General features: G+C 43.9%; 1 protein-coding gene across 5 annotated transcripts in view; it reads right to left on the bottom strand.

Annotated features, from left to right (window-relative positions):
* Positions 1-12096, bottom strand: part of ppp2r5c (protein phosphatase 2 regulatory subunit B'gamma) — a 100294-nt gene that overhangs the window by 12175 nt on the left and 76023 nt on the right. For all 5 annotated transcript variants that reach the window (XM_008115761.3, XM_008115763.3, XM_008115762.3 and 2 more), the window contains 3 exons: positions 9118-9171; positions 1077-1247; positions 536-663 (listed from right to left, as the gene is read on the bottom strand). In XM_008115761.3, coding sequence (XP_008113968.1) covers positions 536-663; positions 1077-1247; positions 9118-9171 — 353 coding nt within the window. The remainder of the gene's footprint in view (positions 1-535; positions 664-1076; positions 1248-9117; positions 9172-12096) is intronic.

Below are 12096 nucleotides of genomic sequence, written 5' to 3'. Positions count from 1 at the left end.
CCTGGAAGTGATTGGGAAATCACTTGTTATTTTTTTAAAGGCTTCTGCAGTTCTAAAACATGTTTTTGGGTAGCGAGGAGATATATTAGTGAAAAGTACCCTGCCACACTTGTCTCAGAGGACAGAGGGACCTTTTCCAGTAAATATTTTTAGAACAGATATTGCTTTAAAAACATACTGAAAGGCACTGGAGTCCCCAGTAACCCATAGGTCATAGTTTGTTCACTCCTGCTATACACAGAGCTGCAAGAGGAACTTTTGTCATATCATACCTGTACCAGGCTGGCTGATGAATCAGATTTTGTGAATGTGGGTTTGAAAACTGCACAAAGAGCACAACATTAGATGTGATTCAATCTGCAATTATTCATTTTTTGCCCATAGTTATGATATGACGTGCTATTTCACCTGTCTTGTGTGACATTTTATAAGGAAATCAAGTGCACTCAAAAAAGTGTATGTACATAAGAACTTCTGCGAGTTGGGCACTTTTAAACTTTGGTGCATCGAGCAATATACTGTAATGGCTCCTTACTTGTTCCAGTGCGTCTTTGAGTTCCGGTACAGAGATGGAAACATGATAGGCAAGATCTTTGCTGCGTTGTCACTGATTAAGCTCATAATATACTCATTATTCCAGTAGTATAGTGCTCGTTCTGCAACCTAAGAGACATGGGGAGATTTATGCCACTTAGAAACTCACACAAACATGGTATCACATACTCTACTTATCTTCTGGTCACAGAGAATAATTCTTCTGTGTTAATTGAGCTTTCTCCAAGTATTGCATTTGCTTTCTTGCATGCAGTGTCTTTAGTTCTGAAGCCGGCACCTGTGTGGTTGTTGCTAAAGTTAACACTAGACAGTTTACAGAAAACAGAAAAATATCTGTCTGCTGATGTCAGAGCAGAAGCTTTCATGGCTGCAGCAGGTAAGTTAATTCCTTTTCTGCTCACAGACTATTTAAATCTTGTAACCAAGTGCATTCTGAAACATGGTGTATATTACAACTCCACTAAGCAGCAATTAATACAGTGTAATGTTAAAATGCCAAACTCAATCTTGGAAAGACTAACCTGAAAGTGTGGACTGGAGACACATTTTGCTAGCTGCCTGAAAAGAGGTTCCATAACCTTTACAAATTCAGATGGTTCAATAACATCTAAAATTTCTTCTAATTCATTTAAAAACATAACTTCTTTTGGACTATGAGTCTTTGGCCAGTATTTCAGCAGTGCCATCACCACCTGTAAAAATAAGAAATATCGCCAATTTACATATAGTCTTCCAGAGATCTATCATAAATCAACACACCAACTGATACTGTAGTTCTAACACCAACATACACTTAAGTTCACTGACTTGAAACCGGTTTCGATATGAAGAGTTCCAAACTTTCTTTTAAGGGCTGAAGGTGAGTTTACACCAAACTTCTGTTAATCAAAACCTGTCAAGTTTGTATGGCAGTTTGTATCAAACAGCAGCATCCAAAAAGTATGATGGAATAAAAGGCTGTGAAATTAAGAGGAATGACTTCTGAGGAAAAGGAACAGATTGCTTATTCAAGTTACACTTTTCTCAATTGCTATTTTGTTTGTATATGCAGAAACAATAGTCATGCTGCTCAGGAAAAAAAAGTGTTGTAGTATTGGGCTCCTGGAGAAATTGAGTTTTCCATTAGGAGAGCTTTTGACCTCTGACTAGAACACATAAAATTAAACACAGTCTCTGTTGGTGGTATTTATGGCTGTGACTGCTGTGCCTAATAAGTCACTCAAAGGAAAACCTAGCAAATGTTTCCATGTCACAAAACAAGTAGAATTTTCCTTCGAAGTCCTCAATTAAATAAATTGAGCACAAGGCATCAAAGTCTCCAACATGACTAGTCAGAAACATCATTCTATTCACTTTTCACTGTTTTTATTTTCTACAAAAATTGGAACAAATTGAATGTTGCAAATCTCATGCTCTATTGGAGCTCCGCATTGAGCAAAATGAGGTGGAAGCAGCCACTAGCTAACCAAAATTAGGTTTTGCCACAACTTCTCACAATGGAGGCTTAAGATTAAAGAGACATTTCTACAGATACGTTTTGATCTTCTGAACGGAAGTCTTTGTGATGACCCATGGGCCTTGTAGTCCTGCTCAGGACATTGTAATTCCTGATGAAGATGAAAACTTGGGTTTTTTACCTTCCCAGCCTGAACTGGATTCCTCTCAGCCAGATCTTTCCCAGGCAGATCTGGGAACCTTGCACCTGCAAGAAAGTTGTCTCCCAGAAGTATGTCAAACAAGCCCAGAGCCTACTTCTCCCGTATTCTTGCGCCGGGAGTTTTGTAAACAACAGAGAAGTTTGGATTCAGCTTCGCGCAGGAGTGCGAGGATTGCAGCTAAGAATGTGGCCAATTAAGACTGCTTCTCGTGAGAATCTTTGGGGAGTCTCACATCTGGTCTCAGAGTTAGCTTTCGGTTCTGATTCCCAGAGAACTGCTTCGGCGGGAAGCTAGACTCTATTTAGGTGTTTTACCCGCGTAGTAACTTCGCGGAGTCAATTCGTCAGCCTACGGAGCGAGTTGTGTCTGGACAGCGCGCTCCGGTTCAAGCCTCGCTCCTGCTCAAGCCTTGCCTTGCTATCCAGCCTTCGCCTTGCTTCCCAGCCTTTGTTTATCTACGGACTTTGCCTTGTTTCCCAGGATTAATCCTTGCCTTGTTCCACGGATTTATCAAGTTATTCCACGGACCTTGTTCTTGTTCTTAGTTACCTTGTTCCACGTTCAAGCCTTGTTTCAAGTATCAAGTTATTTCCTAGCCTCGCTCAAGTTTCATGGACTAAAGGACCTTGTCATCTCCCCTCACTTTGCTTGGCAAAGTGAGTGTTTCGGTTATTGGATTACAACTTTGGACCTTAATATTTCTTATTGGACATTGCTTTTTTGGACTAATTCTGACCTTTCCTGAAAGGGCCTAATTCTGGACTATTTTCTACACTAGTTTTTATTAACTTTATATAATCCTACAATAAAGATATTAGATAGATTCTGGCCTCTGTGTATGGTTATTGGTGCTCTGCAGCCTGGGTCGTGACAGTTTGACTCCGCGCCCCCTAAGCACCAATTAACCTCGGCCAGAATGTCTACCGGAGTCGTACCTGGGCCGAGCGGCCAGCCGATTACCTACACCATCGACAAGGAAGAGGTGGACCGAATCCGTGATAAGCTCAATGCACAGGATGGAGAAATAAGGGGTTTGAAGGAACGCGGAGTTCGTCTTCCGGCCATGGCGTTGCCAACCAAGTTTACTGGAGAAGCTTCTAAGGTTCATGTCTTCCGTCGCCAATGTCAAGCTTATCTGGAGGCCCGTGCTGCCGAGTTTCCCCAAGAAGACATCAAAGTGGCATGGGTTTACAGTCTTCTAGACGGGCCAGCGGCCAGCTGGGCGACGGCACTGTTCGACCAAGCCTCTCCACACCTAAGATCAGCGCAACACTTCTTGGACCACCTCAAGGAGACTTGGGGGATCGAGGACAATTTGGAGGCAGCCGGTCACAAACTCCGTCGCCTTTTCCAAGGAGACAGACCTATGTCTCAGTATATAGCCGAGTTCCGAGTGCTGGCCCACAACACCGGCTGGAACGATGTAGCCCTCAGGGGACAATTCCGGGAGGGTCTCAACATTGAAATGCTGGAAGAAATCTCCAAGGTGGATCCTCCCCAGACCCTCGAGGCACTCATTGATCAATGTTTACGGGCTGAAGTCATGATTGCCAACAGGAAACAGTGGGTTCGAGGCCAGGGCAGTAGAGCCGGGACAAAACCCCCCGCTCCCGCCAGCGTTCAGCCACGTCCGGTGTGGAGACCCCCACCGCCAACCCCATACCCCAGAGGAGGCGAGGAGGTGCCGATGCAGTTGGGCAATGTGCGTCCCAGACTAGATGCCGCCGAGAAGGCCCGTCGTCAACGCTTAAACCTCTGCTGGTACTGCGGGAACGGGGGCCACTTCGCCAGAGAGTGCCCAGCCAAAGGGAAGCCTGCCGCCCGTCTTGCGGCGGCGTCCTCCACGGAGACGAAGGCGTCTGAGCCGACTGGCACACAGCCGGCGGGGGAAGCCAACGACCGGGTGTAGAGGGGCTCGCCAACCCGGTCAAAAAATCCATCCAAGAGCCGCCAACCGGGGTCCTGTTCCTTCTCGTGGTCACATTATGGTCAGCAAAAAGGGGACCCGTCATGATCCACGCCATGATAGACTCTGGAGCTACCAACAATTTCATCGATAGAGAGTATGCCGACTCTCTGGGATTACAATATCATGATTTCAAGAATGCCCGTGTGGTGCAAGCCATAGACGGCCGTCCCCTCAAGACGGGCCCCGTAAGTCAGTGGTCGGAACCCACCAGGATGTGGATAAGGGAACATATGGAAGAGATTTCCTTCTTTGTTACCGAGGTTCCCCATTTCCCTGTGATTTTGGGAATTCCATGGCTGACTCTCCACGACCCTAACATCTCCTGGTCCAACAGAGAACTGCAGTTTGCTTCACCGTACTGCCAAAACCATTGCCTCGTAGCCAAGGTATGCCATGCCACAGACACCGAGCCCATCATCACCTTGCCAAAGAAGTACTCCGAGTATTGGGATGTATTCAATGAGAAAGAAGCCGAAAAATTACCCCCACATAGACCTTATGACTGTGCCATTGACTTGGTGGAGGGGGCCCCGATCCCGCGAGGGCATCTCTACTCCCTGACTGAGCCAGAGCAAGAAGCTCTCAGGGAATTCCTAGAGACAAACCTTCGCAAGGGGTTCATCAGACCCTCTCAATCCCCAGCCGCCTCCCCAGTGATGTTTGTGAAGAAGAAGTCAGGGGAACTACGCTTGGTGGTGGACTACAGAGCATTGAACAATATCACCAAGCGGAACAGCTATCCCCTGCCTTTAATCTCGGATCTACTGGATCGGCTTCGAGGAGCCAAGGTTTACACCAAGCTGGATCTTCGGGGGGCTTACAACTTAGTTCGCATCAGGGAAGGGGACGAGTGGAAGACCGCCTTCCAGACCAAATTCGGATTATTTGAGTCCCGAGTTATGAATTTCGGTTTATGCGGAGCCCCCGCAACGTTCCAGCATTTTGTCAATGACATTTTTCAGGACTATCTAGACAGGTTCTTGATAATCTACCTGGACGATTTTTTGGTGTTTTCCAGATCACAATCAGAACATGAGAACCACGTCAAAATGGTGTTACAACGATTGCGGGATCATGGACTTTATGCCAAGCTGGAAAAATGCGCTTTTGATCTACAAGAGGTAGATTTCCTTGGTTACCGCATCTCGCCTCTAGGGCTTTCCATGGACCCAGCCAAGGTTTCAGCAGTATTGGAATGGCGGGCGCCAACTAACAAGAAAGAGGTGCAGCGTTTCTTGGGGTTCGCGAACTACTACCGCAAGTTCATTCCAGATTTTGCCCGCTGGTCCGACCCCATCACTAGCTGCATCCGTGGAAAGCAGCCTTTCCGCTGGACTGATCAAGCAGAGAAAGGGTTCCAGCAACTAAAGAAACTATTCACCTCCCAGCCAATTCTACAGCACCCAAATCCTGGAACCCCTTTTGTGGTGCAAGCGGACGCCTCTGATGTGGCAATTGGGGCTGTACTCTTACAACCGGTGGGAGATCACCTCCACCCCTGTGCCTTTTATTCTCGTCAACTAACCACACCAGAGAGGAATTACACCATTTGGGAAAAAGAACTACTGGCCATAAAGGCAGCCTTTGAAACTTGGAGACATTGGCTAGAAGGGGCCAAATTTCCCATTGAAGTCCACACTGATCATCGTAATCTAGAACATCTAAGAACTGCCCGCAAACTAAATCAGAGGCAGCAACGTTGGGCTTTATTCTTTGAACGTTTCAACTTCCAGATCCATTATGTGACCCCAGCCCAAACCAAGCAAGCAGACGCCCTGTCACGTAAACCGGAATACGCTGCAGGACGCAAGGAGACCTTTGAATCCCAACTGCTACAACCTGAGAACTTTGCCACGCTCACGGTGGGGAACACCAAATCCATTCCCATTGGTTCAACTTCCCCTACTCCAGGACCCATCTGTGCTCAAGAAATCAGGGCTAGTCAGCAAGCAGATGCCTGGGCGCAGGACCAACTTCGCCAAGGTCTGCATTTCCCCTTTTCGCTTAAAGATGGGCTGCTCTGCTATAGAAATCATGTCTATATCCCACCCGGACCGGGCAGAGAAAAAGCGCTTCGTCTGTGTCATGACTGCAAACCAGCAGGACACTTCGGACTATTTAAAACTATGCATTTGATCCTAAGGGATTTTTGGTGGCCCAAGATCCGCAAGGATGTGGAAAAATATGTCAACACCTGCCCAGTATGCCAGCGCTCCAAGATACGAAGGGAGAAGCCCTCAGGGCTTTTACACCCCCTTCCTACCCCATCTCGCCCATGGGAAATAATTTCCGCGGATTTCATCACTGACCTACCACCTTCCTGTGGATTCACCACGATCTTAGTGGTGGTGGACCTATTCACCAAGTTAGCCCATTTCATTCCCTGCGAAGGCCTCCCCACGGCCAAGGAAACTGCGGATCTATTTCTTCAACATGTCTTCAGACTACATGGATTGCCCAAGAGTTTAGTCACAGACCGTGGATCTCAATTCACCTCTCGTTTTTGGAAGGCACTACAAAAACTATTGGGCATAGACTCTCGCTTATCTTCAGCTCATCATCCCCAAACAGATGGGCAAACGGAGCGCACCAATGCCACTTTGGAGCAGTATCTTCGCTGTTATGTAAACTATCAACAGGACAATTGGGCTTCTCTGTTACCACTGTCTGAGTTTGCCTACAACAATGGAGTTCAAGCTTCTACAAAAGAAACGCCGTTCTTTGCAAACTACGGCTTCCATCCACGTTTCTTTCCCCCTGTCATTGAAACTTCAGAGGTTCCCGCAGCAGAGGATTGGCTGCAGGAACTCACAGCGGTGCAACAACTTTTGCTCCAGCAACTGGACCAAGCCAAGGAGGACTATAAACGCCACGCTGACAAACATCGCCAGCCGGGCCCTGAAATCAAGGTAGGAGATCGGGTTTTCCTGTCCACTCGCTTTCTGCCCTCCCACCGCCCTTGCCGGAAGTTAGATGCCCGTTTCATTGGTCCCTATCCAGTGGTGGCGCAATTAAACCCCGTAACTTTCAAACTCCAACTTCCGTGTTCAATGCGCATTCACCCAGTGTTTCACCGTTCCCTGCTCCTTCCGGCGGATGGTGTGCGACCTGATACAGACCAACCGGCCCCCCCTCCTGTTTTGATGAATGGGGAGGAGGAGTTCGAGGTTGAGGACATTTTGGATTCTCGCTTTCACCGCCGCCGCCTACAATATCTCATTGACTGGGTGGGTTTTGGCCCTGAGGAACGCTCTTGGGAAGACGCCTCCACAGTCCATGCCCCTGATCTAACCCGTCGCTTTCATCAGACCTATCCCACCAAACCGCGACCTCGCGCCTCGGGGAGAGGGCCCCAGTTTGGGAGGGGCCTTGAGGAGGGGGATAGTGTGATGACCCATGGGCCTTGTAGTCCTGCTCAGGACATTGTAATTCCTGATGAAGATGAAAACTTGGGTTTTTTACCTTCCCAGCCTGAACTGGATTCCTCTCAGCCAGATCTTTCCCAGGCAGATCTGGGAACCTTGCACCTGCAAGAAAGTTGTCTCCCAGAAGTATGTCAAACAAGCCCAGAGCCTACTTCTCCCGTATTCTTGCGCCGGGAGTTTTGTAAACAACAGAGAAGTTTGGATTCAGCTTCGCGCAGGAGTGCGAGGATTGCAGCTAAGAATGTGGCCAATTAAGACTGCTTCTCGTGAGAATCTTTGGGGAGTCTCACATCTGGTCTCAGAGTTAGCTTTCGGTTCTGATTCCCAGAGAACTGCTTCGGCGGGAAGCTAGACTCTATTTAGGTGTTTTACCCGCGTAGTAACTTCGCGGAGTCAATTCGTCAGCCTACGGAGCGAGTTGTGTCTGGACAGCGCGCTCCGGTTCAAGCCTCGCTCCTGCTCAAGCCTTGCCTTGCTATCCAGCCTTCGCCTTGCTTCCCAGCCTTTGTTTATCTACGGACTTTGCCTTGTTTCCCAGGATTAATCCTTGCCTTGTTCCACGGATTTATCAAGTTATTCCACGGACCTTGTTCTTGTTCTTAGTTACCTTGTTCCACGTTCAAGCCTTGTTTCAAGTATCAAGTTATTTCCTAGCCTCGCTCAAGTTTCATGGACTAAAGGACCTTGTCATCTCCCCTCACTTTGCTTGGCAAAGTGAGTGTTTCGGTTATTGGATTACAACTTTGGACCTTAATATTTCTTATTGGACATTGCTTTTTTGGACTAATTCTGACCTTTCCTGAAAGGGTCTAATTCTGGACTATTTTCTACACTAGTTTTTATTAACTTTATATAATCCTACAATAAAGATATTAGATAGATTCTGGCCTCTGTGTATGGTTATTGGTGCTCTGCAGCCTGGGTCGTGACAGTCTTGATGAATTAAGCTCTTTCAAACACAGATGTTTCTCAAGCACAATACCTTATAAACAATACAGATGAGCTATGTGTGAAATTTATATTAATTTGAGGCAAGCAAAGCACTGTACCTAGTAATTACATTTTTCATTTCACATTTCTAAGTACAGTGTTCCCTCACTTATCGTGGGGGTTACGTTCCAGGACCACCCGCAAAAAGTGGAAATCTGCGAAGTAGGGACGCTATATTTATTAGGCTTCTCCTAAAGAAGGAAGTAGAAAGAGGGAGGGAGGGAGGAAGGAAGGGAAGAAAGAGGCAGGGGAACATGGCGCTGCCTCCTTCTCCTCCCGCTACCATTTGGGCTCCTTCTCCGCCCTGCCGCCCATACCCGACTGAGACCATCTCCACTATAAATCATAATTTTTTTCTGATTTATAAAATTATGTTAGTATTTATTAAAAACCCGCGAAACAGTGAAGGCGTGAAAAGCGAACCCCGAAGTAGCGAGGGAACACTGTAATATAAAAACAGCTTAAAAAAAATTACATCGCAAAATACTTTAAAATGCTAAAGAAAAAAGAGAAAACTTACTGGCTCAGTAAGCGTGCTGTCCTTTTCTAAAAACTGAACTACACAGTATGCCAGCTACAATGAGGAGAAACAAGAGTAACATTTTTAGGTTACAATAGTTCTAGAGATGTCAGCACATTTTGCTTATTACAGGTGAATACAAGAACAATTCCAAACATAAAACATTACAAAATGCAAAGTAGCATAACTATGAAATTAAATATAAGTATAGCTCAGTTGACAAAATGTTTGACAACGAAGCTCTTTCCTTGTTTTCATTTTGTTCAAAGATTTGCTCAATTTTTTCATTATTGAGCTACTAGCCTATATACTAGCAGTGAACTCAAAAATAGCATCATCCAGATAAAATAGCAAAAATATCAGAAATGTGATGTAGACCCAAAGTTTCAATAAATATAAAAATTTATTCAGGTAAAAAAAGAAGAGATAAAGGACTCAAAACAACCAAATGATGTGCCTGCTCAAGTCATAAAATGCCGTGATTGCTAAAAGATACTGGTGAGGCAGAACATCATCAAAAATACAATGACTGGCAACATTCTAATGACAAAACATCTGGAATTACAGGCTTGAAACCATGATGATGAAGCAGCCTGTTTTATGGAAATATTTCATTTTAAGATTTAATATTCCTCTTTCACCTTCAACAATTCAATTCTGCTATTGACTTATCCTCTTTGACAATACTAAACTACTTTTGGATACTTTTTGTCCCATTGTAAATTTGTGCATTTTTTGCCTTGGTTTAAGACCAAATAACATAGTAGATGACAGCTAACCTTAGGAAATTTTCAGTGATTGGTTATGAACTGCTGCTTTTGCTGCTTATGGCTATGAGAGCAACTACTTTATTACACTTTTTATTCATAGCAGCATGTGTATATACTCTGTGGTAAGGTTAGGTTTCACATTACTGGAAAGCAGAAGTGCGCCCAGTCTGCAGTGCATCAATTTAAACTGACTCATAAAAGAGAACAGTAAGTCACAACAAACTCTTAATTGTTAATTTTTTTCTTTTTCATTGAATGTTGATTCTATTCTTTCCTGTAAGAAATTATTGTCATTGTAGAAGTAAGTTAAATACTTCAACAAAGCAAGTCTGATATTTGTGCCAGTTTAAATAAGAGACCATAATGCGAGACTCACAAAACCCCTTTCTCTGTATTCTATGAGATAGTCAACATTTAAAAATGACTATTTGGCCTATGCCTTTCACTCCAATACTGCTTGTGCTGGCATGCAGGTTGTCAATACATACAGTAGGGTTTAATGTGCTGACTACACTGAAAATCCATTGTTGCCTCTGTTGATACCAATTGAGATTTTCTGAGTCATCCATAAAGGGAGGGGGTGTTTACATTTAGTTGGCTCTAATGCCCTGTCACAAAACAGTATTTGTTGGTACATATTTTCCTATAACCACATATAACCATTCTCCTACAGATTTTACTATCAGGTAAGAAGAAAGCTGTATTTTTAGTGACCAGTTCCTATCATTAATATCAGGTAAAATATATGTGTGATGACAGTAAGTTCCCACAAGCACTGGGGAAGGTTGGAATTTTAATATCAGACTGCTATAAAACTGCTGACAGTAGCCTACAGGAAAACACAGGTTGATGTGGTGCCAACTGGCAGATGTCCATGGACCATATTCAATCTCAAATATAAGCTGCTATATCTCTTGCTGAAATACTGATTTTTTGCATTCCATTACATCAGAAAGAAACACAATATTACTATGTAGGAAACAAGGCGGTTTCAATTTCAATATAGTTGAATATAAGCCACCACAAACATGTTAATAAGTGTGGGGACTCTTCAGAAGATCAAGAAACTGAAGTGAAACTCATTCAAAGATTGCAGTCACAGCACACCTTATTGGAAGTGATGGACAAGTCAAAAAATGAAAGAAAAAAACCCCCAATATTCTAAAGAAATAAACAGGGCAAATAAAAGATTTGTGTTTTCCCGAATGGTGTCCAGCCCCAGCTATTGAGGCATGAATTATTGTTCTTCCTTGTCTTCCTATGAATGTTTACTGGAAAGGATAAATGAAACAGAGTGATGAAAGGCAGGTGATAAAAAATAAACTGGAACCAGAAAGGCTATATCTATTGTGGCATTTATTTGAACTTGGATTCATCAAGGAGAGGCAGCTGTATAGTTCCCATCGCAACAACAATAAATGACAAAGTTGCTCAAATAAGAGCTGAGCTTTTCCAGATGGCTCTCAGTGTCTATATAAGAGAGAACACACATCGCTCTGCTGCCTGGTAAATGGAAAAATAATATGCCTGTTGGTTTAATGAGTAAGGAGAAAATATCCAAGAATTTACAAAACAGTATTCTAATATATAACTGAAAAGTATACACATGACTATTTAAAACATTTTATGCTGGCCTCTTTATGTAATTGAAGCTTATGAGAACTTTAAAAACCCTTTATTAAAAACAAAATATTTCTAATGGATTCTTAGGGATATGCATTATATTATGAGCTTGCACTTTCAGTCTTATTAAAAGAGTCAGAGGGGAAATAGCTAAGAGGGAGTGGTCAATGCCATCCTAAAACAAGGCAAAATTCCATCATATCTAAAAGAGATGGTTATAAGGTCATTATTGAAAAGTCTTCTCTGGATCCCACTGTATTGGACAACTACTAGCCAGTTTCCCATTTTCAATTGTTGGGCAAAGTACTGGAATAGTTGGTAGCCACATAACTCCAGGGGTTTCTGAAGGAAGCAGATTATTTAGATCCATTTGAATCTGGTTTCAGACCTGGCTATGGGACAAAATAGTATTGGTTGCCTTGGTGGATTATCTACATCAGGAACTTGAAAGTGGAAGCAGCCATTTTTAGTAGCCTATAAGCAAATTTAGTGACATTTTCACTAAAAACTGTAACTTCCACCTAACAGATAAATGGGACAAACACTAGTGAACTCCACAAGATAATATTTTCCATTATCTAGGGCA

This window comes from Anolis carolinensis, chromosome 1 (assembly GCF_035594765.1).
Source record: "Anolis carolinensis isolate JA03-04 chromosome 1, rAnoCar3.1.pri, whole genome shotgun sequence".
Lineage (NCBI taxonomy): Eukaryota > Metazoa > Chordata > Lepidosauria > Squamata > Dactyloidae > Anolis > Anolis carolinensis.
Note: the sequence above shows the minus strand (reverse complement) of the source record. Positions and strands in the feature narration are given on the sequence as shown.